General features: G+C 43.4%; 1 protein-coding gene across 2 annotated transcripts in view; it reads left to right on the forward strand.

Moving 5' to 3' along the window:
* LOC143983223 (sodium/hydrogen exchanger 2-like) overlaps positions 1-27,650 on the forward strand; it is a 111,292-nt gene that overhangs the window by 35,344 nt on the left and 48,298 nt on the right. The window contains exon 3 of one of the 2 annotated variants that reach the window (XM_077482673.1): positions 17,605-17,845. In XM_077482673.1, the coding sequence (XP_077338799.1) occupies positions 17,605-17,845 (241 nt within the window). Of the gene's footprint in view, positions 1-17,604; positions 17,856-27,650 lie in introns of both variants that reach the window. The other variant, XM_077482671.1, reaches the window with a different exon arrangement.

Genomic DNA, 27,650 nt, shown 5'->3' on the forward strand with positions numbered 1-27,650 from the left:
TGATGAGGTGGCACCAATGAGATAGCACTGATGAGGTGGCACTGATGGGCACTGACGATGGTCACTGATAGGCGGCACTGATGGGCAGCACTGATAGGTGGCACTGATAGGCGGCACTGATGGGCACTGAAAGGCAGCATTAATGGGCATTCATGGGCACTGACACTGGTACTGGATTTCACTTATAGGCATCACTGGTGGCACTGGCGGTGGTAGGCATTTTTCACTGACACTGATTTGCAGCTGCCTGGTGGTGTAGGGTGGCATACCTGGTGGTCCAGTGTGGTGGCCATCCCTGGTGGTCCTGGCAGCATCCTGGCGGTCCTGGGCGGGCATCCAAGGGGGGACTGCGCTGATAAACAATCAGCACAGACCCTCCCTGTCAGGAGAGCAGCCAATCGGCTCTCCTCTACTCGTCTCTACTGTCAGACAAGAATGAGGAAAAGCCGATCAACGGCTCTTCTTGTTTACATTGTGATCAAACGTGATTGGACATGGCTGATCACGTGGTGAAGAGTCTCTGTCAGAGAGTCTTTAACTAGATCGAAGTTGACACACCGCAACGACGATCGCCATGATGCATGTCCCCGGAGGCGAGCAGTGGCTTGATATCCTGAGAACCTCATATGAGGTCCGGTCAGGATATCGCAGATGTGCCGATGTCATATTGCTATATAGAGGGCGGCAAGTGGTTAAATGCAGCCCTTTGTAAATAATATAGCTACCTCTTCAGTAGGCTGCAGGAGGAGGGCTGGGGATGTGCGCAGAGCACGTTCTTGTGCAATTCCATTGTGAACTGGCATTAAAGCTTCATTTTTTTTTACATGGGGCAGCTCTTGTAAGTTGTTCAACGTGGTGGAATGGTTGCTTTTAAGTGTTTGTAAACCCTTAAATATACCCAATGAAGGGACTATCCTCAGGTGATACACAGAGATTAAACAAATCCTCCTACATAAGTTGTACTTGTTTACTTGCTGTTTTCTCTTCTCTACATCCATTCAAAGTGCAGAATTTATAAACTTGCCTGAGGAGAACTTAACTGATTGGAGGGAAGAGACACACCCCCTTTCACGCAGCTTACAGGAACAGAGCTGAGGCTGTCAATCTGCTGAAAGTCCCTCCCCTGTCACAATTTTTCTCTTGGTGTCCAGAAAACTTGTCAGAAGTGATTCATGCTGATAGCAAAGGAATGAATCAACAGACAGAAATGACACTTAGTGCTCTTAATTGAGCTGTACACATTATAAAGGGTTATGCTTTGTTCATGTTTCATGTCTGAGGTTTACAACCAATTTAAAGAGGAGTTCCAGTCTGTAAAAAATATATAAAAAAATTAAAAGTCAGCAGCTACAAGTAATTTAGCTGCTGACTTTTAATATTAGGACACTTACCTGTCCAGGGATCCCACGATGTTGGCACCCCAAGCCGATCCATCCATCGGTTCTGGTTGCAGTTGTCGGCATCTTCACGAAGGGAAACAGTAAGTAAATCCTTGCAGCTTCAGAACCTGTTTCCTACTGCTCATGCGTGAGTTGTGCTATGCTTTCTTAATGGTCCCGCTGCCCATGGGGAGAGGCTGAACATTTTGTAGATCGCCGACCAATGATTGCGGCAATCTTACCCGGAAATGGGAGTGGGTACCTGGTTTTGACAGCGTAGGGGGAGGGACGCAAACAAGCGGAACTTTTGAAAGGAGTTCTGCTTTAAGGTAAACTGAGCAAACTTTTTAGCTACATTGGTTGCTGGATAGCATTAGAAACTCACTGATTTCTTTCACTTTTATGTTCACATGTCATTGGAAGAGTTATTTGTAAGTTTTTCACTTACCATTGTATTCAGTATATAAAACAAATTACCTTTTTTATTTTAGTTAAGAAAACATTTGTATGACTTTTTACCTTTCCTCAGCTGTGATAAGTTGATCAATTCTGACAAGCAACAGCACATCACAGCAGTACAGCTTAATCCTTTCTGGCTTCTCACTGTGTAGACTTCCTCACTAAGCTGTGATCCTCAGGTCATTTCCTTTGCTGTTGTGTGGTGAACGCCTTGTGACAAATCCTGAAGCCTTAAAAGAAACCATGGAATAATGTCTAAAGAGTATCATATGACTTTTATAAATGAATATACAGAGGGTAAAATAAGTATTGAACACATCACCATTTTTCTAGGTAAATATAATTCTGAAGTTGCTATTGACATGAAGTTTTCACCCCATGCAATCCATGCATACAAAGTAACCAAAGCAACGTTCAGAAATTAAGTTATGTGTAATAAAATGGAATGACACAGGGAAAAATGATTGAACACGTGAAGAAAGGGAGATGCAAAAAGGCATGGAAAGCCAAGACACCAGCTGAAATCTATCAGTAATTAGAAAGCAATCCTGCCCCTTGTCAGTGAAAATTAATATCAGCTTGTTCAGTTTCAAATGATGGAAACATTTCATGATGGGCAAAAGCAAAGAGTTCTCTCAAGACCTTTGCAACCTTATTGTTACAAAACATAATAATGGCATTAATTACAGAAGGATTTATAAACTTCTGGATGTTCCAGTGAGCACTGTTGGGGCCATAATCCATAATTGGAAAGAACATTATTTCCCCATAAACCGGCCATGACTAGGTGCTCCTTGCAAGATTTCTGACAGAGGAGTGAAAAGAATTATCACAAGAGTTGTCCACTTGTGGAGAGCTGCAGAAAGACCTTGAATTGGCAGGTACAATTGTTAATATAAGTAATGCACTCAACCACCATGGCCTGTATGCATGCTCACCATGCAAGACTCCTTTGCTGAAGAAAAGCATGTTGAAGCTCATCTAAAATTTGCTGCACAATGTTTAGACAAGCCGGGGGAGACAAGGAGAATATAGTATGGTCAAATGAGACCAAGATTGAACTCTTTGGATGCCATAATACACACCGGGTTTGGAGGTCAAATGGCACTGCACATTGCCCCAAAAACACCATACCAACAGTGAAGTTTGGAGGTGAGAACATCAGGGTGTGGGGCTGTTTGTTCAGCATACGGTGCTGGCAAACTTCATGTCACTGAAGGAAGAATGAATGGAAAAATTTGCAAAGACATTATTGATAAGAATCTGCTACCATCTACCAGGATGTTGTAGATGAAATGAGGGTGGACATTTCTGCAAGACAATGATCCCAAAGACGAAGCCAAGGAAACTCGAAATTGGTTTTAAAGAAAGAAAAGAAAGCTGCTAGAATTGCCCAGATCACCTGACTTGAATCCAATAGAAAATCTATGGAAAGAACTAAAGATCAGAGTTCATAGAAGAGGCCCACGGATCCTTCAAGATTAGTAACACTTTCAGTTTAACACTTTACTTACACTCTAAATACTGAGTGGATCTAGTTCTGAATCAGGGAAATCTGGTGAATCAAAAAATCTCATCTACTTAGCAAATCTAGAACGTCTAGAACAGGGATGTCCAACCTTTTGAAGAGCAAGGGCCACTTAAGCGACTTGGTAACCAGTCGCGGGCCACAATGAGCGGAGTGGGCGGATGACAGGTCCGTGTATACTCCGCATATGCTGAGTTGACACATCCCACTCTACCCTCCGATCTGCCCAGATGGAAGGGGACAGATCCCCTGCTGTTTTTTTTTATTTTAGCGGATTGGATTGAAGGTATGCAGGTGTAAACGGACACAAGTCTGTTTACATTTGCCGCTCCATAGAGGTGAATGGAGGGTCTGATTGGGTCGGACCAATCATGTGAAAGGGGCCTAAGGCTGCTTTCACAATGATGTACTGTGGTCTACCCAGAGCAGTGCACCTCTGCCTTTTCTTGGGGTTAGCTGCACTTTGCCATAGAATTATATTATATCCTGCAGGTGTTGTGCACTTTCTGAAAGCGTACCAAACACAGAGGTCTATGGCTCAGTGCAGTTTGAAAGCAGCCCGGTAACCACTGCAGAACAGATATGCCCATATATACACTGTGATTATAGTATTAAACATACTTTTAATAATAGTCTTCAATTCGGGTATCGCCAGCTGTTGCTGTTCCAGGCAGAGTGCATTTGGTATCACTCGGCCTGTGACAGGAGGTGGCGCTATACAGGAAGCATCATCTTATGTGGCTTTGCTACGCAACTCCTCGCTTCCTCTACCGCAAGCTTCATTCACAACACTGATGCTCTGGGATGCTGGGTTGGGAACCTGCAATCTGGGCTTGCCAACCAGCCATCCCAGAGCAGAAGGTTGCGGGCCACATCAGAGCGCTTCGTGGGCCCCCTGGTCTAGCCTGTCTGTATAAGTGCATGTGGATTGTCCAATCTGAGGATATTGATACAATATTTTGGGTGGGATATGAGGTGAGAATAAGCCTCCATTCCTAGGTGCACATCTTACCTGACCTTCAGGCCTCATTAGTCTCAACTGTCCTCAAGCCGTTATATATGTGAGCTCTCTTACTCTCTGTGCTGTGAGAACATGCTGACTGCTGGTAGCATGCTAAAAAAGTACAAGTGCTGCCTTTTTGTTTTGGGGGAACCCACTGAGGGCCACCCTGTTAGTCAAGACTTGAGTTTAATTAGTGGTGTCAAGGAGATGCTTTGTTTGTTTCATGCTATGGACCTGCTGCACAAAACCAAAGTTGCATTCAGACTTTGTTTGCTGCTGCTGTGCTAAATAGAAAAGAGCGCTTGTGCAGAACAAGTCAGATAGGACTAGGGATGAGCTTCGAGTTCGAGTCGAACTCATGTTCGACTCAAACATTGCCTGTTCGCCTGTTCGGCGAACAGTGAACAATTTAGAGTGTTTGCAGCAAATTCGAAAAGCCGCGAACACCCTGTACAAGTCTATGGGAGAAATCTAAAGTGCTAATTTTAAAGGCTAATATGCAAGTTACTGTCCTAAAAGGTGTTTGGGGACCTGGGTCCTGCCCCAGGGGACATGTATCAATGCAAAAAAAAGTTTTAAAAATTGCTGTTTTTTCGGGAGCAGTGATTTTAATAATGCTTAAAGTGAAACAATAAAAGTGTAATATTCCTTTAACCACTTAACAACCGGCCCATAGCCGAATGACGGCTACAGGGCGCTTGTTTAACTCTGGGAGGCCGTCAAATGACGTCCTCCCTGAATTCCGCTCTCGTGCGCCCCCCTGGGGCGCGCACTCGAGAACATCCGTGATCACGGATCATCGTTTACCACATGATCGCTCCATCAAATGACGGAGTGATCACTTGTAAACAAACCGGCGTCATGTTATGACGCCGGTTCCTCCCTCCCCCTCTCTGTACGGATCTGTACAGCGGAGGGGGAAGAGATCAGTGTCAGCAGCGCTGTGGGCTGCATCTGCAGTGCCCACATCGCTGCTCACCGAAATGTAACCCCTCAATTCCCTGCCATTACTCTGCAATACTCTGAAATACCCTGCAATACCCTGCAACACTCTGCAATACCCTGCAACACTCTGCAATGCTCTGCAACACCCGCCAATACCCTGCAATGCTCTGCAACACCCGCCAATACCCTGCAACACTCTGCAATGCTCTGCAACACCCACCAATACCCTGCAATGCTCTGCAACACCCGCCAATACCCTGCAATGCTCTGCAACGCAATACTCTGCAACGCCATACTCTGAGATACCCAGCCATACTCGGAGATACCCAGCCATACTCGGAGATACCCAGCCATACTCGGAGATACCCAGCCATAGTCGGTGATACCCAGCCATAGTCGGTGATACCCTGCAATACCCAGCCATAGACACCCCCCCCCTCCCGCCGCCCTCCGGTGCTTCTACCGACTCGCCAATACGATCAAAGCCAGAATCTTTTTTTTTCAGGCTTCCCAGCGTAGAGGTGAGATACGGGGTCTTATTGACCCCATATCTCACTGTAAAGAGGACCTGTCATGCCATATTTCTATTACAAGGGATGTTTACATTCCTTGTAATAGGAATAAAAGTGATCAAAAAATTTATTTTTGGGGAAAAAAATGTCAAACTAAAATAAATAAAGTAAAATGAACAATAAATTTTTTTTTATTTTTTTAAAGCGCCCCTGTCTCCATGTGCTCGCATGCAGAAGCGAACGCATATGTAAGTCCCGCCCACATATGAAAATGGTGTTCAAACCACACATGTGAGGTATCGCTGCAAGCGTTAGAGCGAGAGCAATAATTCTAACCCTAGACCTCCTCTGTAACTCAAAACATATAACCAGTAAAAAATGGGGGGTTGTTCGGCTCATCCTTAGATAGGACTGTTCCTGGGTGTCCATGTTTCTTGGTTTTAACGTTGCCGATAATGGTTGAGCCAATATATAAAGATATATATATATATAGTATATCCTTACTCTATGAATTTATACCATTCTGTGTGTTAACCAGATCTTTTATAGTCCAACTCCAGATTAAGATAAAGTGAACACTGTAATTTGCCGGTTTCAGGCTATGATAAGATTAACACATAATAAGTAGTGGAAGAGTCATACTAAACATAACCCCTGTCCATAGATAGGCAGCTAGTATGTCTAGGTTTCCATATCACTGGGCTGAGCTGCCTGTAACCAGTCCTACCTGTTTCGCACTGAAACTCTTAGTTAGAAAGAAGTTTCATTTGGCTCTCACCGGCATTTCCTCCTCAGGTTAATTATTTTGTACCATAATTGGATAACTGTAAAGGATCAGAGCTGTAGTATAATCAATGTTCTTCTTGCTGCTTGTAGTTTTTAATAATGAATAGATGGGCCCTTGGTTACTTATTAGTCTCAATAGAGATATTCTTTGCAGAATGACAGCTCAAATCACCATCCAACTTGCATTCTTTGCAATTGTTTTAAGTATATTCTCACATGCTACAGGAATGTGACTTACCTTCAGTTGACCTTACACATTGTCATAGGCATATGCAGATATATGCAGTGCTCATGGAGATGTGTTTTTTCAGCTTACACTGCTGAAACAGGCTAATGGCTTTGTATGATATATTATAAAATAATCTGATGAAAAAATCCTGTAAAATATTATTCCATATAAGCCTATTTATTTAGCACTGAACTAACTCTTCTTCCATTGTACAAGCTGCATGATCGCTAGATCGTTTTTTGTTTTTTTTCAAAAGAACTTTATTATCCAAAGAGCATAACACACCCTGCTGGATTGTCCTCCTCCTCAAGAATTAGTAATGTAGCTGGAGTCCACCTATAGTGATGCCATCTATGGGAATTTTTCCCTTGTTCCCAGAGAAGTTTGAATATTTGAGACTAGTTAAACTTTCACACACACACACACACAAGCACACACTGTGTGGTTGGTTTACTAAAACTGGAGAGTGCAAAATCTGGTGAAGCTGTACATGGTAGCAAGTCAGCTTCTAACTTCAGCTTGTTTAATTAGATGTAGCACCCTGATGTTTAGGCAGGGTTGCTAGCAAATTTACCTGCCAGGTATAGTCGCCTTGGCCAATTGATAAGGGATCAATTGATTCCACCCTAATTCTGGAATTGCTGCACTTCTCTCTTCTGTTACTAGAGGGCTGGGTATCTGGTGGAATTAGATAAGACAAGGGCATTGCAAGGACAGATTAGCAATAGATGGAGTATCTCAGCCAATGGGCAGGGATGTTCTTTGGTCCCTTGGCCATGATGGGAGAGCCTATTTATTTGGATGAGGTCAGGTGATCGGGGTTCTGTGTCACCTGGACGGCTGTCTGGGTGGACATGTGTTGTGCTGCCCCAGTCTGCTAGGCCAGAGACTGAGGCCTATCCCAGGGACATCTGGTTGCTAGGATGTCTGAGGTTCTATCCAGAAGCAAGAGAGCAGTGCAGGGTTGGGGCTGAGGCTTGCAGTCCAACCAGAAGTGATGGTTCTGCTGGGCAGAGATCCTGTCATGGTCAGAGGTAGAGGGGAAGCTGTCGCCTATAAGGGACCATTCACCTTGTTACCAGGGACCACTTGAGTAGCTGAAGCAAGTACCAGAGCAGTATTCCCACCAAGTGGGGACGGTGAAGAATTTGGGAGCTTTGGCAGGAGATGGGCCAGGGACTTGGCCAGCGGGGGTGACACATGCGGAGCAGCTTTGTGTGCCAAACTGGGAACCGAGCAGGCCAGTGGGGTGATGCTTGAGGAGTATCTTGGATGCTAAGTTAGGGACCCAGCAGGTACACGGGGGTGATGCTTGAGGAAGATACTGAGAGAGAAGGTTGGAAGAACTCGAGATCCAGATGCAGTGGATCAGCAAGTCTGGTGAGAGAGACTGGGAGCTCAGTTGAGTGAAGATCGTAGGAGATTGTAGAGGAAGTGAAAGAGTTCATTGTAACCCTTGTTAGAAACTGTTCAAGATTGTTGCCATAGGAGCCAGCATGTCTACATATGCAGATGTGGTGTCCAGCTGGGTGCCTTTCCCTGAATGGCTGTCCACCTATAGAAGTCCCAGAGTCTGCTAATTAACATTACAACTACTAAAGGATGTCCTGGCTCTAAACCCTCTCTCCCACAGTTCTGTTTAAGAGACAATACATCTCTTTGCATTCAAGAAGTGTCTGGCGCCCATGAATCTACCTTGTATTATAACCACTATGCCTTGTAACCCACTCTACATAGAAGGATGTCAGCAATTCCTAACTCTGTAGGTTCTCATTAGACCAAAGGGGACCCGGGACTTGGCTACATAAGCTTTGACAAAAACCTGGAAGCTGATTGGTTTCAAATTAAAGCATAACCTCAGACAAAACTTGTTTGCTTATTTTGGATGGACTGGGTAAAAGTTAGACTCTCCCCACTCTGGTGCCCAGTTGCAGCTTGGGGATATGTATTTGTGGTGCATCTTTGGTTTTACCGGTCATGGGGGGGTCTATGATCATGCCGTGCATTCTGAATTTATAATAAAAAGAAATAAATACTAATTAATCATATAAAAACCTGTACAATGCATTGTAACCTTAAAGAGGAAGTAAACCCTGATGAGTTTACTTCCTCTTTCATTCCCTGCAAAGGCAAAGCATAATGGACTACTACGCATCGCATTGTAGCCCATTATGTGTCACTTACCTGACACAGGAGCCAGCAAAGTCACCGCTGTCCCCTGTAGTCCGCCGCATCCATCTTCTCGGTGGGTCTCTCTGCTCCGCCGCTGTCATTCGGCGAAGCCGCGATGACGTCACTCCCGCGCATGCGCATGGGAGCCGCCACTCGAGGCATATCGCCATTGACCGCGGTGCGCTCAGTGCGCCTGCAAGCTGCTGTCTACGGCGCATGCTGTCTTTCGGCAAATATCTCCTAAACCATGTAGGTTTAGGAGATATTTCTTGGACCTACAGGTAAGCCTTAATCTAGGCTTACCTGTAGGTCAAAGTGTGTTGTAAGGGTTTACAACCACTTTAAGTTGTTTCTGTGTCTTTCATTTCTAGTATAATTTCCCTGAGGAAGCCAATGGTTTGGCGAAACGTGTAGGAGTTGATATCCTGAACCATGGGCCTGTATATGATCTAGGCCTGTGTTTTCCCCTATGTTTACCAATTTAAATCCATTTGTAATGTACCCGTCTACATTATTTTATGCCAACCTTTGAAGTTTTTTGTTAGTCCTTTTGTATTGTGTATTTATAATAAAGTATATTGTTAAAGTTTTTATACTATTGCATTTTGGCACTCTTTGGCACCGTTATAATCCCCCCCTCCCCATCTTTATCCCTGTCCACTTATTTTTTTGAAAGGCAATAGTGTTAACCAGTTAGCCACCATTAAGCTCGGTTTGGGCCTTAGGGGTATTTTATTTCTGCAAGTCTTTGCAAAGTATATCTCCTTTGACTGAGATCTGAGAATAGTGGTTGCCTCATTAAACATTTTTCAACCTAGCCAAAACTACTAGCGCACCAGAAACTTTATTAGCATGCTAAGCAGTATTTTTGACATCTGAGCCAGGGAAATGTGTAGCTATTGGATGACAGGCAGTTACAGTCTATGGGTGCCTTTTCGGTTTAGTTTTTATTGTGATAATATTTTTGTGCATGGATATTATAGGATTAGAAACAATTAATAATGAATGGATTTAATCACTTAATCAATTAACAAAATACTTTGGTTAGCTCTAAAATTTCTTTTGATTGAGAAGGTCAAGCCTCTGAAACCATTCTTCTCTGAGCAATGTCTGTTTAATAGTTGTTGGCAAAATCTAGAATCTGTCTGTGTGCCAAAAAAAAACACATACGGATAGGCTATATTTATACTGGTGATTTAGGCTGATGCAAATTGCAGTGCCAGGAATCTTCTAATTCCTGCTGCTGCTGTGTGAGTGGGTAGGTGCGGCCCCCTGACCCCACTCAATATAATTACAGGTTTTAATTAAATACATTTGGTGGCCACAGCTGTACGAGGCGGTCCGCATAGCCATTGATTGCTTGTTGTGATCACTGCTGGACACACAAAAAGTGTGTCCAGCAAAAATCACTGCAGGTAATTGCTGGCAGAGGAAGTGAATCTGTACACACTTGCGGCCGGCTACTGTAGATACTGTATGAGATCAGTCTTGGACTCATGGAGTTGATAGACTCCATGACTCACTTGGAGTGAGTCTTCCTTCCCAGGTCTGACAGTGCTCTGGTAGTGGACAAGTAGTAGTGTCGGTCTCCCCCAGCTTCAAGGTTGAGTACAAAGCCTTCTCCTTTCCTTGGTAAATGTGAGTATTTTTATCTCATCTAAATAAAATGTTTAATTGCACCAAATTGATGCATTTCCCTCCTTTCATTTTTTATAAATACAGTTTAAACCTACTCACAGTACACACTGCACACATAGGCTGCAGTCCCTGTACGCCTGCGGGGGAGCGAACCATGATGATCAGTGGCACGCTAAGTCTCTGGGACGCGGTGCATGCACAATTTCAGTAAAGAGCCTATGATGCAGTTCTTTAACCATGTGATCAGCTGTGTCCAATCACAGCTGATCACATGTAAACAAGGAAATTCTGGTTACTGCCTTTCCTCTCCTCACACTGACAGTGCCCTGATTATGAGTGTAGCCCAAACAGTGCCCAGCAGTGCTGCCAGTCAGTGGCCATCAGTGGTGCAAATCAGTGCTGCCTTTCAGTACCTGCTCATCAGTGCCGCCCATAAGCGGCCATTAGTGCCGCCAATCAGTGCCACCTATCCGTGCCACATATCATTGCCCATCACTGCCACCTATCAGTGCTCATCAGTGCTGCATATTAGTGCATCCTAATCAGTGCCATATCATCAGTGCCCTTCAAGAGGAAGTAAACCCTGATGGGTTTACTTCCTCTTTCATTCCCTGCAAAGGTAAAGCATAATGGACTACTATGCATCGCATAGTAGTCCATTATGTGTCACTTACCTGACACAGGAGCCAGCGAAGTCACCGCTGTCCCCTGTAGTTCCGAGCGTCCATCTTCTTGATGGGTCTCGCTGCATTGGCTCCCGCGCATGCGCACGGGAGCTGCCACTCACGGCATATCGCCGTTGACCGCGGCGCACTCAGTGCGCCTGCACAGCGCTGTCTACGGCGCATGCGCCGTAGACAGCGGTGGCTGTCTTCAGGTAAATATCTTCTAAACCGTATAGGTTTAGGAGATATTTTTTGGACCTACAGGTAAGCCTTAATCTAGGCTTACCTGTAGGTCAAAGTGGTTTGTAAGGGTTTACAACCACTTTCAGTTCCTTCTCATCAGTGCCCATCAGTGCAGCCTCATCAGCGCACATCAGTGATGGAGAAAAATTACTTTGTTACAAAATTTTCTAACAAACGAAAAAACTTTTTTTTCAAAATGTTAGGCCTATATTCTGTTTTTTTTTTTGCAAAAAATAAAATACCTAGTGGTTAGTAAATACCATCAAAAGAAAGCTCTATCTCTGTCTCAAAAAAATATATATAAATTTATTTTGGGTACAGTGTTGCATGACTGCACAATTGTCATTCAAATTGTGAGAGCGCTGAAAGATGAAAATTTGCCTGGGCAGGAAGGGGTGAAAGTGCCCAGTATTGAAGCAATTAGAGTCAAATATATATATTTTATTGTTTTTAACAGATTAAGGTAAAATAAGTAACGTTCAGCTGTCAATACCATAAGGTAACCCAATACAAGTCACGTTTTTAGTACATAGTAGAAATCAGTGCTTATGGAAGCACTAACACACCGTCGCCTTCCGGGAGCAGACGGTGATAAACTATATAAGGAACAGGGGGGGGGGGCGAGAGAGCTTCATATTTAGGTAGTATTGTTCAGCCCCATCCAAACATAGCCCGTGACTGATGAGCCGGCGGAGGAGAGGAGGAGGGAGAAGCACCAATGTGATCGTGGAGGCTTATGAAATGTATTGATCTGAATATTTGGAGTGTTTAATTGTCTTAAGTCGCTAAAGCCACCTGTGCATGGGTGACAATGCGGGCACCGGCTCTCATTGTGGCTGATATGCGCCGTGCATGTCAAATGAGGCTGCTTGTTCCTGCATTCTCAGGGCAATCCAGTGCGCACAGAGATTCCCTCCTCCTCTCTTTCCCCCCGCAGGCAGAACAAACACCAGCCCACTACGAAGGCCCAGCAGATAGGACATCACGTTAACCCTGTAAGGGTGTAAGGGGGCATATTACCTGATGGAGACCCCGAATTATATGGGGAGCCCCCGCCAGTCATGGGGGTATATACAGTGTGGGTTTGGACCCTGTTGTCGGATTGTGGCATAGGTGCCAGGAGGGTACCCAGTGGATTCATGGGAAGCCTGCTACATGCATATAGCACCAGGGCTAGTATCATTACAGGCAGCTAAGCCCTCCCTCTCAGACTTTACCTGGGTTCCTGGAAAGGATAAAAGGGGGAGACCTCAAATTGTAGCCATAGGGGAAACCCCAGTATATATCCCAATAAAGCCGTACCTTCCATCTTTAAATATAGGCACTCACCAATACGTTAGCATAGCCAACTTTGAGCTCAAGGTCCATATGTATATGTATGGGTTGTCATGTACTTCTGATTCATAGTGTCTGGCTATTCTCGGGTGGAATGAAACTGTGTAGTACCTTTCTGAGATATAAAGCAGGGTGATGGGTGGTAGGCAGCTGGATGCAGGCGGTTGTGAGTGGTGTCTGGAGCAATCAGACTCTGTAGACAGTAGGGTGAAGCGAGTAAGGCAGTCAAAGAGGTACACCATGAAGTGTGGGTAAACAAGATGGCAGTCAGGTTATACACTGGGTAGTCTGTGCATATTTGGCACCGATGGTGGTATCCTTAGGTAATTAGGGAGGTAAGTCAAAAGGTTTAACTTGATGTGCAGGATAACAAGGGTAAAATATAACTAAAGTACATAACTGAGTCAAACGTGGCTGATCGCAACCTTTTAAAGATGAGTGCTGGAGGTGGTTTCAGTGGTCCCGCCAGGCTCTCCTAGATCTAGGTGAGTTGGTACGGCTAGAGCTCTGATGGAAGCTGTGGGTGGCTGTGTGATGCCTGGGTCCCGAGGGGGATCGTCGCCTGTGAAATCTGGTATCTTGCAAATCCATGGGCTCTTCTTGTGGTGTTTCCTTCCTTGTGGTTGCGCGACGGAAGTCTGCATATCAATCTGGGACATCAACCAGTGGGATACAACTATGTAACTATGTAAGGGAAACTTCTATCTATATTGGATTCCTTTGGTGTGTAGGGCATCCAGCAATGGTTTCAGGTCCCTATGGTGTTGCAGCGTGATGCTGGAGAGATCCTGAATGATTTGGATATTTGCTCTTTCATACATAAGCTGCGGTTTGCTCCTAGCCTGTCTCAGTATTTTCTCCTTAAGTTTGTAATCAACTATGCAGCAGATGATATCCATAGGAGGTTTGGCTTCCCTTCCTTTGGGCCTGAGGGCCCAGTGAATCCTTTCCATGTCAATCGCTGTCTGAGGCGGTCTATTGAGAAGTTCATTAAACATGCCTGTGCCCGTGGGGGAGAGCCGATCCGTGTCAATTGATTCAGGCATGCCTCTGATCATCAGGTATGGCACCTTTCCCTATTGTCAAGGTCCTCCATGTGGCGTCAGAGTTCCCTGAGTTGGAGGGTATGGGTGTCTACTCTCAGAGTGGCCCGACGGAGGACAGTGTCATGTTGCGCCGTGACCTCTCTACCTCATGAACCCTCAGCCAGTGCGTGAATATCCAGCTGGAGTTCCAAGATGGTGGCTGACAGGGTATCCTTGATATCGGCAGAGATGGTCCTTAGATCCTGGATGTTCTCCTGGCCCCCGATGTACCCACCATGGGGCGGACGGATGATGGTTCTGTCAGTTGTGGGGATGCATCCTGAGAGTGTCCGTGGCGGGAGGACGCCATGTTGCCTCTTTGGGTCCGGAACATTTCAGGAATATTCTAGCTTAAACCCCCGTTCTGTTCCTGGGGGAAGCGGGATTGGGTTCGGGATGCTGAGGAGTTTCGGGATGCCGTCCCCATGGTTTGTCGATATCCTGGTGTAAGGTAACCTCCGTTGTTGATTGAAGTTGACCTGCAGAGGCGGGAGCTCTAGATGTACGCAGCCTCCTTCATGCTAGATCAAACCATGCCCCTCACAATATCGGGTTTATATTGCTAGAGAAACATAAAGTCACCAGCTCTCAAATTGTGTTTCTTATCACTCATGACTAGTTTTTATTGCCGTATGTTGCAGTGTTAAGAAGATTCACTCTCTCTGTTTGGCCTGTTGACTATTATCACTGGAACTGAAAGTTAGGCCCGTCCACACTTGGGTGATTAGGAATCATGGGCACCCCAAACACAGTGCAATGTTGCCATGATTGTCTCAAGACAAAACATGCAAGAATCATTTAAAAAGCTTGTGAGCATCTTTGGTGAGACAATTGCACATAGGGCAGCCCATTTTATGTACGACACATGGAACCGCGTGTGAATTGTGCTTTTAAAACCGCTAGCTGGAACATGCATTCCCGTGAAACTATATATAAATGGGGCCTTAGATGAAAAATTTTGAGCTGTCACCAAAATAATAATAGAGTAATTCTTCCCATAAGGCACCTATTCCAGTGAAAACTGTATAAGAGGAGATAGCAAAATGATTTGCTTTTCCTTCCTGTTACATTGACTAGACAGGAAAGGAACAATAATCTACTCAACTGGAAATTATGGCAAAAAAAAAACCTGAGCAGTGTTTTAACCACTTCCTATTCTACGCAAAATTAGTGAAATATGTCGGTTCATATTTAGATATACTTTTATCCATTCAAAATCTCTTTAGTACATAATTTTGAAGAATGGACATATATTGGAGTCTTTGTTGTTTAAAAAAATGGAAATTGTCTGGTCCGTGGTCAATTTTCATCTCACTACTGCCTGGGTATCACACAGGTATGTTTATGGTCCCTGTTTCGAAGCAGTTAAATCTGAAGCACTGTCAAAGACTCTACTTTACAGAGCTTGGAAGACTGTACAATGAGAAATTATACAATGGACTGCTTGTTCTCTTCCTTGAAATAATCCATTTGTACAAAGAAGTCTGGTTATTCCAGTATCTCGTGTTCCCATTCAGCTTTCTAGAGCAGCCAACACATTTCAGTTTTAAATGAGCATGGTACTACATTTGGGTTTTGGAAATTTAGCAATGTCACAGTGATCACTTCAAAATAAATTCCAGAGACATTTTCCTACTGCGCTCTCAAGTCGTTCCTTTTCACATTCAACATGACCTTGTACTAGTACATTCTCCATTAAGTCATAGATCATGTAGGAGGGTATGTGTATATGCAAGGGTGAACTGTTCAGATTTAAAGTTACCTTAACAACTTCTGAGTCTAAAACAAATAGCCTGCATATACAGATATTATTTGCCATTACACGTTATAGTACCCCTACACAGATGCAGGAGAAATCAACTTTGTTGTCCACTATTTCCACTGACAGGTAAAGTGAATAACATTGATTATCTCATTACAGTGGCTACTGAAAGTGGGTGGGATATGTTAGGCAGCACATGAACCCGTATATGTGTGCATGCACTTTAGATAGTGGGGTGCTTGTTCAACAAAGCAGGGCACACAACTATGACAATGTTTAAAAAAGTAGTATGTTCTTTTTAGTAGCAGAAAAACAAGGGATGGGCTTGGGGACATCATGTTCAAACCTAGGTAATCCTGCTATCACCCATAGCTCCCTTAAATGTAATCCCTAACATGCATTATCTCCCTAAAATTCAACTTTTCCTTAAAATAAAAATTATATATTAAAAATATATTCATGACTATCTGTCACCTAACCTAATCCAATCGGTCACCTATAATAAAGATCATAAGGTGTAAACTTTATAGGAGCAAGGTTAACTATCTACTAAATGTGCCAGACACAATCATTAGCTACTAATAAATCACTGCACTCTAGTATCTACTTTCTAAGTTGTAAAGTTGGCAGTGGAAAGTCTTCAAGTGCAGATCACCTAAACTAAGGTCATGAGGTCTTTGTAATAATTATATGTTATCAGTTGTATTAAAGAGTTGACTATCAAAGCATCGGTACAAAGATACATGTAACAAGATATTTCTATGTCAGCTTTTTATTTTTATAACTCAGAATCACCTCATATATCTCTGTGTAAATGTCAATGTGAAAAGCTCTGGCCGTGTCACATATATGGATTGGTTGGGAGAAGATAGTATTGTATTAACAATTTTGATATAATAAATTAATTTACATTTTGTGAAATTCAATATTACTGTACTAATTCCTTTAAATTTACCAAAATCTATACAACTCAAGGCTTACCTCATATATTTTGCCGGACTTTTCAGGTAGACCCTCAAACTAAATAGTTGGGGTAACTCAGTTTATGATGTGTGTGGCCATTTTAAGGGACCTGGAGATTATTTCTGCTTCCATTTGTAAAAATCTATTACTGCATTTTATTAACTTGAACAGTGTATGTATATAAAAGCGTTAGCAATTTCCAAAATGATCTTTTATTGCTCATAGTTGCAGTGGTACACTTTTAGTAGGCTCGATAGGAAGCATTGTTTTTTTGCTGCTAGTGTTTAGACAAATTGCCTTGCTTAGATCCCTTTTGGAAAATATGACTTTTGGATAATTTTCCAACCTTTTATTTTTTTAAGAGGACATTTCAGATCTCAGGGGCTGAATTTGATCAAAAGGCACATTTTTGACCAGATATGTCATATGGTTGTAAAATTTTGATATCTAATAAAGCGACTACTTTTCAAAAAAGTACATACGTATTTTTATTATTTCCTGTACTACCTTTACTTTTTTTTTTGTTTGTTTAATTACAGAATGTGAACGGGTTCAAAAATCCTCTTTTTAAAAGGGAATGTATGAATTAGTCACTGTTTAAAAAAATATAGTAAGATAAATGTGTTAAGCTGCTTTAAAACAGTGCCTGTATTCTAAATAAGCTTATTTAATATGGCAAAAAAGCAACATCACTCACCCACGATAACCAATCACATTTCATCTTTTATTGGTTTTACCCAACTAACATTAAATCTGATTGCTTCCTCAGGGTTAATGTACGTACTTACAGGACACATACTAAGAATACAGTAGTTATCAAATAGAGTGAGTGTGGGTATTAAAAAAAATGTGTCACAAAACATGTCATACATTCTTATACGCATCTGTTTCTGCTTTTAGGTGCTGTATAATTTATTCAAATCATTTTGTGAGATGAAGACAATTGAGACAGTGGATATCTTTTCTGGAATGGCGAGTTTTTTTCTGGTGGGAATTGGAGGAGTTTTAATTGGAGTCATTTTCGGATTTGTAGCTGCCTTCACCACCCGCTTCACTCGCAATATCCGTGTGATTGAGCCGCTCTTTGTTTTTCTGTACAGCTATTTGTCATACTTAACTGCAGAAATGTTCCATCTTTCAGGTATTATGGCGTAAGTAATTCAACTTGTATTAAATATAGAAATAATTGCACTGTTTTTGCCTAAATGTTAGGATTCTTACAATGATCATAGTTTATATTTTTTACAATATATGTCATTATGATTGTACAGTAACACTCATTATGACTAACATCTTATTTCACTTATCCTGCTGTGGATGTTTTCTTTGAAACAGGGGTCTTAAACTGGCGGCCCTCCATGTGTTTGCGAAACTACAAGTCCTGTCATGCTTGTAATGCCGCGTGTACGCAAACTGACTTTTCGACAGACTAGGTCCGGCGGAATGAATCCGCAGGACAATTCGATCGTGTGTGGGCTTCATCGGACCTTTAATGTCTAAAAATCAGACGGACTTTAGATTTAAAACATGTTTCAAATCTTTCCGACGGACTCGAGTCCGGTCGAAACATCCGTTTATCTGTATACTAGTCCGACGGATGAAAACCGATGCTAGGGCAGCTATTGGCTACTGGCTATGTACTTTCTTATTCTAGTCCGGTCGTATGTCATCACATTAGAATCTGTCGGACTTTGGTGTGCTTGTGTGTGGCATAACTGTCAGCCTTGAAATGCCTCATGGGATGTGTAGATTCGCAACAGCTGGAGGGCCGCCAGTTTGAGACCCCTGCTTTAAAAGCATATTTATTTTTATGTTCTATCTTTAGTTAGATTCCTTCTATATATTAGTATAAGACGTGACACATATTTTGGGAATATTTGCAAAAGAAGAATGCTGTGCAGTAACGCAAAAAAAAGCTTTCAGTCACTAAGTGCAGTTAGAGTGCCTTGGCATTCGTGTGTGTGTGTGTGTGTGTGTGTATATGATCGCACACAGCCTGGCCCGGGCATGCACCCGCACATGTGCCCCCATAGCCCCCAGCTTACAATGGGGGCAGACGCAGGAGAGGAACAGTGAAGTGCACCAACGGAGAACTCCAGAAGAGAAGTTAAATGGTTGCTTTGTGCAGTAAAGTTATGTATACCCTCTTTTTTATTTTATTAAAAAAAAATGATTTCACAACCACTTTAAAACACTAAAAATCTCTATATGAAAAAACAAGTTCTGAACCTCTCTAAAGTGCTCTTCCCCACTTTGTTATCCTCTAAACCTACATTAGGTTACTGTGCATTACTGCACCTCTATTTCTGCATATTATAAAATGAGCCTAGTATATATACATATATTTGCAAAGCATAGTGCAAGGCAAAATAAAAATTATCTGCTGTGTAACCTAATTCAAGAGAATGCAGGAGCAGATATATGTTGGAGGCATTGAAAGGGATTCCTAAAAGTTAGTAAAACGCCCAACTAAACTGATGTGGCATGGATGTGGCACGGATTAGCATTGATGTGGCACAGATGAGCACTGATATGGCATGGATGAGCACTGATGTGGCATGGATGTGGCATGGATGAGCACTGATGTGGCATGGCTGAGCACTGACGTGGCATGGACGAGAACTAATGTGGCATGGCTGTGGCACTGATGAGCACTGGAGTGGCATGGATGAAGCACGGATGAGCACTGATGTGGCATGGATTATCACTGATGTGGCATGGATGAACACTGATGTGGCACGGCTGAGCACTTATGTGGCATGGATGTGGCATGGACGAGAACTGATGTGGCATGGGTGTGGCACTGATGAGCACTGGAGTGGCATGGATGAAGCACGGATGAGCACTGATGTGGCATGGATTATCACTGATGTGGCACGGATGAGCACAAATGTGGCACGGATGAGCACTGATGTGGCATGGATATGGCATGGACGAGAACTGCTGTGGCATGGATGTGGCACTGATGAGCACTGGAGTGGCATGGATGAGGCACGGATGAGCACTGATGTGGCATGGATGAGCACTGATGTGACACGGATGAGCACTGATGTGGCATGGATGATCACTGATGTGGCACGGATGAGCACTGATGTGGCACAGCTGAGCACTGATGTGGCATGGATATGGCATGGATGAGAACTGAAGTGGCATGGGTGTGGCACAAATGAGCACTGGAGTGGCATGGATGTGGCATGGATTATCACTGATGTGGCATGGATTATCACTGATGTGGCATGGATTATCACTGATGTGGCACGGATGAGCACTGATGTGGCATGGATATGGCATGGACAAGAACTGATGTGGCATGGATGTGGCACTGATGTGGCATGGAGTGGCATGGATAAGGCACGGATGATCACTGATGTGGCGTGGATGATCACTGATATGGCACAGATGAGCACTGATGTGGCATGGATGAGCCATGGATGAGCATTAATGAGCCATGGAGGGGGATGGATGAGCTATGAATGGGGGTGAATGAGCCATGGATGGGCACAGATCAGCGCTGTTGCTACTTCAGATGCAGTACACAGTACTGCTGCACTGCCTCCCTGTTCTGCACCGATCAGTGCGAGTAGAGGGGAGGAGCTGAACCAGACATGCTGCCGCTATCACTGTGAAATGTATGTATGTATCTAGTGTGAAATAAACAGCCAGGGAAAGGATGTGTGTGTGACTGTTTCCAATGAGTAGAATGTCAGCGCATGTTCAATAGACATTTGACAAAGTGAGATGAGTGAACACCAGCATGAGTGTTGTTGGAGCTAAGAATACCAGCACATGTGAAGAGATTTCCTGAAGGGCACAGATTTTCTGCATGAAGAAGGATAAGCTGATACTTCCACGTACCAACAATACTCAGGGGATGAGTCAGTTCAATAGTGGCTTAGTAGAAGTGTCAGGACGGTAGGATTTCAGGGTCAATTATGTGCATTAACTAAAAATGCTATAAATTGGCATACTAGGAATGTAAATAGATAGAAGCCCTTTTTTAATTTTGCCTGTAGGGGCACTTTTAAAGTTTACCATCCTGGATGTACAGTAGATTATGTCAGTGAAAGCAGTAAGAGTACACAAAAGGTGCAGGATAAATAGGATAGTAGAAGTGAAAAAAATCAACATATGGGAGATACAAGGAAACAGAAAGTGTAGTTAAAAGAGAAGTGTATACATACATTGAAAGGGAGGCAAACATACTATCAGTGTTACTAAAGCACAGAAAGAGGAGAAAATAGCTAAAACTAATAAGAAAGAAGACAAGACCTTTTTTTAGGTATATTAGTCACACGAAGAACGATACAATGGAATCACAAAATATGAAAGCATGGGTACAGTACTTATAATGAAGGAGGCCTTAATGTATGACACCATTTAAACAATTTCTTCTGTTTAGTCTACTTAGCCCTTGTACACATGGTCAGACATTCCGACGGAAATATCCGATCGGACCGTGTTGTTGGATAATCGGACCATGTGTGGGCTTCATCGGATTTCATTTGAGAGCTGGATATAAAAATTTTCCGACAACATGGTCCAATCGGACTTTGTTTGATCGTTTGTAGAGAATTCCGATCGGACAAAGTGCCAGGCATGCTCAGATCAAATTCCTAGACCAAAGCTATTGGCTACTAGCCTGAACGTAGTCCAGTCGTAACTAAATAACGTCATCACGTTCTGAACGATCAGATTTTCCGACAACTTTGTCCGACCATGTGTATGCAACACCAGTTTCGGACAAAATTCATCCGACGGATTTTGTTGTCGGAATGTCCAACTGTGTGTACAAGGGCTTTGAAGTAAATGACACTAACAAAAACAAGTTGGGGAATATATTGGTTCTAGCAGTAAAGGTTAAAACTGGCAGTAAACCTCTGAAAGTAAAAAATGAACATACCATATCCTTCTACAGTGTGTAGTGTCTTTATCCAAAGCACCTAGTGTGATTTCTGGTTGCTGTGATCTGTATCAGTCAATTCTGAAATTTTATACTGACACCAGGAACTGCTGGAAATTGCCCCCCGCCCCCAGCACACTGCAGATGATTGACAGCCTCAGCTGTGCATATGAGGCTGTGTAGAGGGGGTGTGCCCAATTCTCTGTGCTGTGCAGTGTGTGGCATCAGATCACTGCCCCCTGCCTGCTGAAGGCTCACAAATAGCATTTGATGTGTGTACTTTGAAAAGCACTGGAGAAGAGAATACTGCAGATAAACAGGCACAACTAATATAGGAGGGGTTTAATTCATCAGTCTATCACCTGAGGCTAGTCACTATAGTGGGTATATATAAGGGTCGGCATCCTATTAAATTTGTAGGGTTTCCACAGGCAGAGGTAGCATATACATTGACTTACATAAAGCTTTACAAAGCAATGGGACCTGATTGTGTTCAACCCAGAGTTCTAAGAGAACTTTAGAGTTTTAGTTCTTGGCCCATTAAGGCCCCTTGCACGTGAGACTATCCAGCTGCAGCGTATCCCTCCTGGCATTCTAGTTTGTCTAGGATGGAGCTGAATGCTGTACCAAGTGTTAGAGTGTTTAAGGCCCTGTAAGTTCAGAGACGAAGGTTTGGAACACAGAAGACCTGAACTCCATACTTTTGGCCCATGCAGTCATGATCATCCATGTGTATAAAAGCCTTGGACAGTCTATCTACAGCTAGTCTATCTACAGCTAGATTTTGCATTACACTGCCGACAGCAAATATGTGGGTTCTTGAGGAATGCATATAAAAAGTGCATAAACAATTGCAAATAGGAATATTAAAAGATCTCAGTGTTTTGCAAAACATAGAATTTAGAGAAAAATGTCCATAAGTGGTAACAGGCACTATGTAAGTAGCAAGCAATAAAATAATACATGTAGTCATTGCCGGACTTTCCCACAATCTTATCTAGAACACTTGGAGATTTTATTATATTTTTCCAAGTACCTTAATCATTTTCTATTGCAACACTAGCAGAGGCAGCATATACATTGACTCACATAAAGCTTTACAAAGCAATGGGACCTGATTGTATTCAACCCAGAGTTCTAAGAGAACTTTGAGTTTTAGTTCTTGGCCCATTAAGGCCCCTTGCACGTGGGACTATCCAACTGCAGCGTGTCCCTCCTGGAATTCTAGTTTGCCTACGATGGGGCTGAATGCTGTACCAACTGTTAGAGTGTTTAGGGCCCTGTAAGTTCAGAGACGAAGGTTTGGAACACAGAAGACCTGAACTCCATACCGTTGGCCCATGCAGTCATGATCATCCATGTGTATAAAAGCCTTGGACAGTTTATCTACAGCTAGACTTTGCATTATGAAAAATTATATAAGCTGCGCTAAACCATAAATCCCACATAAAATTCTGTAAGGTAAGAAACCATTAAGCATGAACTCAATAGTAATGTGCAAATATCGAATGGACCTATTACACCCCAACTCATAAGAAATTGGGGGGTATAGGATAAATAATAACAGTGATCAACAATAAACAATATAATGAACACCCAATGTGTTAAAATATATAAACGTGCAAATTTCAACAACGTCCTTGTGAAATAAAATTATAGATGAATGAAGAATTATCGAATCTTCTATTGTGTGACAGGTGCTTGATCCACCACCATATAGCCAAAATCACTTCTTACCAGAACTTCATGACCCCCCACTACAGAGGGTCACAAACAACATGTAAATATGGATTATCTCCCACTTCAAAAGGACCTCAGCTGCTCTCCTCCCTCCACCGATATCGTGATCAGGTTATCAAGCAGGTATCCTTAATCATCTCCCATATGTTAAAACATCTCGCAGATATGTATCAGTTGCATGAAAAAGAGATGAAGCGCCAATAGTATAAAAACCCTTTAATATAGATTTAAATATAAAAATAAAATTGCACTTACAAAGCACAAAGGAAAGATCAGCCTTAAGTCCGCTGCGCCGGCCATACGGACAAACTCGTCCTTTCTGGATACAATTCCTTCGCACGAGGTGACGTCAGCGCATCGCTCAGCCCCTTTCTTTGCATTACACTGCCGACAACAAATATGTGGGTTCTTGAGGGATGCATATAAAAAGTGCATAAACAATTGCAAATAGGAATATTAAAAGATCTCAGTGTTTTGCAAAACATAGAATTTAGAGAAAAAATTCCATAAGTGGTAACAGGCACTATGTAAGTAGCGAGCAATAAAATAATACATGTAGTCATTGCCAGCCTTTCCCACAATCTTATCTAGAACACTTGGAGATTTTATTATATTTTTCCAAGTACCTTAATCAGTTTTTATTGCACCACTAGCCATAACAGGCAGTCATTAATCTGTCAGAGAAAGTGTCGGAAATTAGATCTGGTAGGAAGAATTCCTGTAGTAGACAGTTCAATTGAAACTCCAGGCAGAAACTTTTAATCATTATTCAATAAGCCTGTTCCCACCTTTATTAAATAGGTTCTTTTTTTTCAAGCAAAGCAGCAGTTACCAATAAATCTTTATTGGAATGCAGCACTTCCACGGCTAATTTTCAACTATATCCTGTGTATAAGATAAATGGCTGCTGTACTGCTACATCCACTTTAATTTGTTGATAACAGTGGCAGCATCATTATTTTTCCTCTCATTGCAGTGGGCGGGGAATTAGGGGTTTCAGACTTCTGATCTCTCCTTCTATCATGACATAGGTTGATGGACAGGTCAGCAGACTCCTAGTCTGTCCTGCCCACCATTACATCATACCAGGAACATTAAAGCTAATCTGTTGCATTGCCTTGAATTAAAAAAGCACAGGTTTGCTTTAAACATGTAAACATTATAATTTTTGGGGCATGGCTTAGCGGCGAATGTAGAAGGACGCATGTTCCTGGTGCTCCTCCGGCTATCCCTGTATTTATCCTTCCCAGGCTTGCCCCAGGATTGCTCCGCCGGGCACCAGGAGACAAGCGGGCTCTGCCACTACCTGCCGAAAGACCGCAAACATGTCTAAAAGACATAACGGGAGGAGGACACTGATGGACCCCCCAGACCAAGATGGCGCCGGCGTGCGGCGTGCGGCGAAAGATCACTATAAGGAGGCCGCACAGAAGCTTCTATATGGGGGAAAATCGTACAAAGACACCCTGGATGGCCTGCCTGCATCGGTGGGCTACTCCCGGAGAGTCCCCAGACGCTGATGACACTGTCCCCTTGGAGGATGCTGATGGATTGCCAGCAGTGTGGAACACAGTGAGTACCCCCAATGGCGATATGACTGGGTCACAAATTCACTCCCCTAATGCTGATGAGACAGAACCCACGCTGAGAGACATATTTACTGCGGTCACCTCATGCAATCAATCCATAACTGCTCTCTCTGCCGATATAAAAGGGGTAAAAGCTGAAATTACATTCGTCCACCATGACATGCAAAAACTCAGAGAGAGAACCTCTGCCCTGGAAGGGAGGTTGAGCATGGTGGAGGATGACATGGTACCTATGCAGAGGGACTTGAAATTTAATTGTCACCTTACTGAACAGCATGCTATGCGACTCGACGAAATGGAGAATTGCATGAGGCGCAATAATATTCATGCCTTGGGGATCCCGGAGAGGGCCGAGGGCAAGAACCCAGTGGACTTTATAGAAAATTGGTTAGTCTCTACGTTTGGCAGGGAATCCTTCTCCCCACTCTTTGCGGTGGAACGTGCCCACAGGGTACCCTCTCACCCACTACCCCCGGGCAACCATCCCAGACCCTTCCTGTTTACTACTCCATTACAAGGATCAAGATGCAATACTGTCCAAGGCAAGGGGATTCTCTGGCAAAATGGAGATTGATAATTCCAGAATCTCGCTTTTTCCTGATTTCTCAGCTGAATTGCAAAAAAGGAGGGCAACATTTAATGATGTTAAAAGGAGGCTCAGGGAACTTAATACACAATATGGCATGCTGTACCCTGCTCGTCTTCGTGTCTCTGCCCTTGGGACGACCCATTTCTTCAAAAGACCAGCTGCGGTAGTACAATGGCTGGATCGGGAGGATAAAGCTCTTAAAGATGCCAGACAACAACGGTCTCCTGCATAATTTGAGTCCCGGATAAATCAAGCTGAAAGGGACTATCTACATGCAGATTCGGCGGAGTGAGAAGAACACTGAGATGACTTCTACCCACGAGTTGACTTATGTTGCTTGCTCAGGTGAAACCTCTTTTGTTAAATGGACGTGATTCCTTTGGGTGTTTCCAAGGCCCCCACCCCAATCAGTTGTATTGGGGCCTTATTCCACCTTAGCCTTACAGGAAGTGAGCCCGGTTGGCTCCGCTAATGACGATTTTACAGTCTCGCATTTTTTGGTTGTTTTTTCTTCTCCTTTGTTTTTCTTTTTTTTTCTCAGAATGCCTCGGACCACTCACTCTTTTCTGGTTGCCACAGAGCTACCTTTACATCCTATTTTCAGGACTACCACTGGAGACCCTCATTTGAGTTGCTCAGGTATATCGATATACAGAATGACTGTGCCTGGGGTGCTGGGCTTGGCGGTGTCCACTTACTTAACACTACTAATGTTGATATATATATATGTTGTGTATGCACCTCATTATGATATTTCCCAATGACGGCAATCGTCAAATGCCTCTCTTGGAATGTTAGGGGGTTGAGTAATCCTGTGAAACGATTAGCGATCCTGAGACATTTTAAAGCTATGGGGGCAGGAATTGTTTGTCTACAGGAAACTCACATTGGCTCAGACACTGTGCCAGGTCTTAGCCCCAGAGTATACACTACCCAATACCATTCTATGTTTTCTGCGTTTGCTAGAGGAGTGAGCGTCCTGATTCGTCAGGATGCTCGTTTCTCCTGCTCACAAAAACGTATTGACCGGGGGGGGGGGGGGGGGGTATATATTCCTACTATGTAAAATAGCTCACCAGGTGTGTATTATAGCTAACATTTATATACCACCCCGTTACTCAGCTGAGGCTCTTAGATGTTTGGCCAGGTTTATGGCCCCGTATCCCAGTGTCCCCTTGTTAGCGTTGGGTGACTTTCATAATTACTTGAATTACAGGTGGGATAAGATACCTGTCCCCCTTTCCATGCCTACCCGCCCTAGTGGTGCTACCCCCTTTGCGGATTTACTCGCTGAACTTGGCTTGATGGATGTGTGGCGGACCGCTCATCCCCTGGCCAGACGGTACTCGTGCTGCTCCTCAGCTCACGGGAGCCTGATGAGAATTGATCTGGGGCTGGGGAATGCTGCCTTACTTCCTCTGGTTATGAAATCCGGATACAGGGAAAGACACATATCTGACCACTCCTCCTTTTGGGTTGAACTCACATTGTCCATTAGTATCAAGCCTAGGGGGTGGAAGCTTAACCCTTTCTGGCTTGCGCTATTTCCTTCACCCGATCCCATAAGCGATAACCTTAAACATTTTTTGCAGGACAATTTAGACTCTTCTCCACTGGGTACTGTCTGGCTAACGGGCTTTGACTTCCTCAAGGTCTTTCATTCACTGCGGACTGCTACTCATACTGAGTTACACTGTTATTAACTGTGCTAGATCCTGTTTCCTCTCTTGCGCTAAGAATCCTAGTTGAAACTTGGGAAGGTGCCCATGGGCCCTAGGAATCATTGGCATGCATGACAACGTTGTGCCCAGATGACTGAGGCACTAAGAAGCCATTAAACAAGCGGAAGTATCTGTCCTCAGAATTCTGTTCCTGACTGTCACCATTTTCTCTGATGGAAGCAAAACAGAGGAGCTAGTAGAGCACCCCCAGGAACACTAACTGTTGGGTTGGAGAAAGTTGTCTGCTTTCCCTTTTTTTTTCTGGAAGTTCATAACCCAGCCATATCTCTGCAGGGTATATATATGAGGACCTCTTGGTGCAATAGCAATTGTTCCAGTCCTCTGGATAGAAGAAGAATGGCGTCCAGGTAGTGGCGAACCTGTTCTCTGAGTGGAGCTGACACGGC

The sequence above is a fragment of the Lithobates pipiens genome, unplaced genomic scaffold, assembly GCF_037356315.1.
Source record: "Lithobates pipiens isolate NorthernLeopardFrog02 unplaced genomic scaffold, aLitPip1_a1.2 Scaffold_16, whole genome shotgun sequence".
Classification (NCBI taxonomy): domain Eukaryota; kingdom Metazoa; phylum Chordata; class Amphibia; order Anura; family Ranidae; genus Lithobates; species Lithobates pipiens.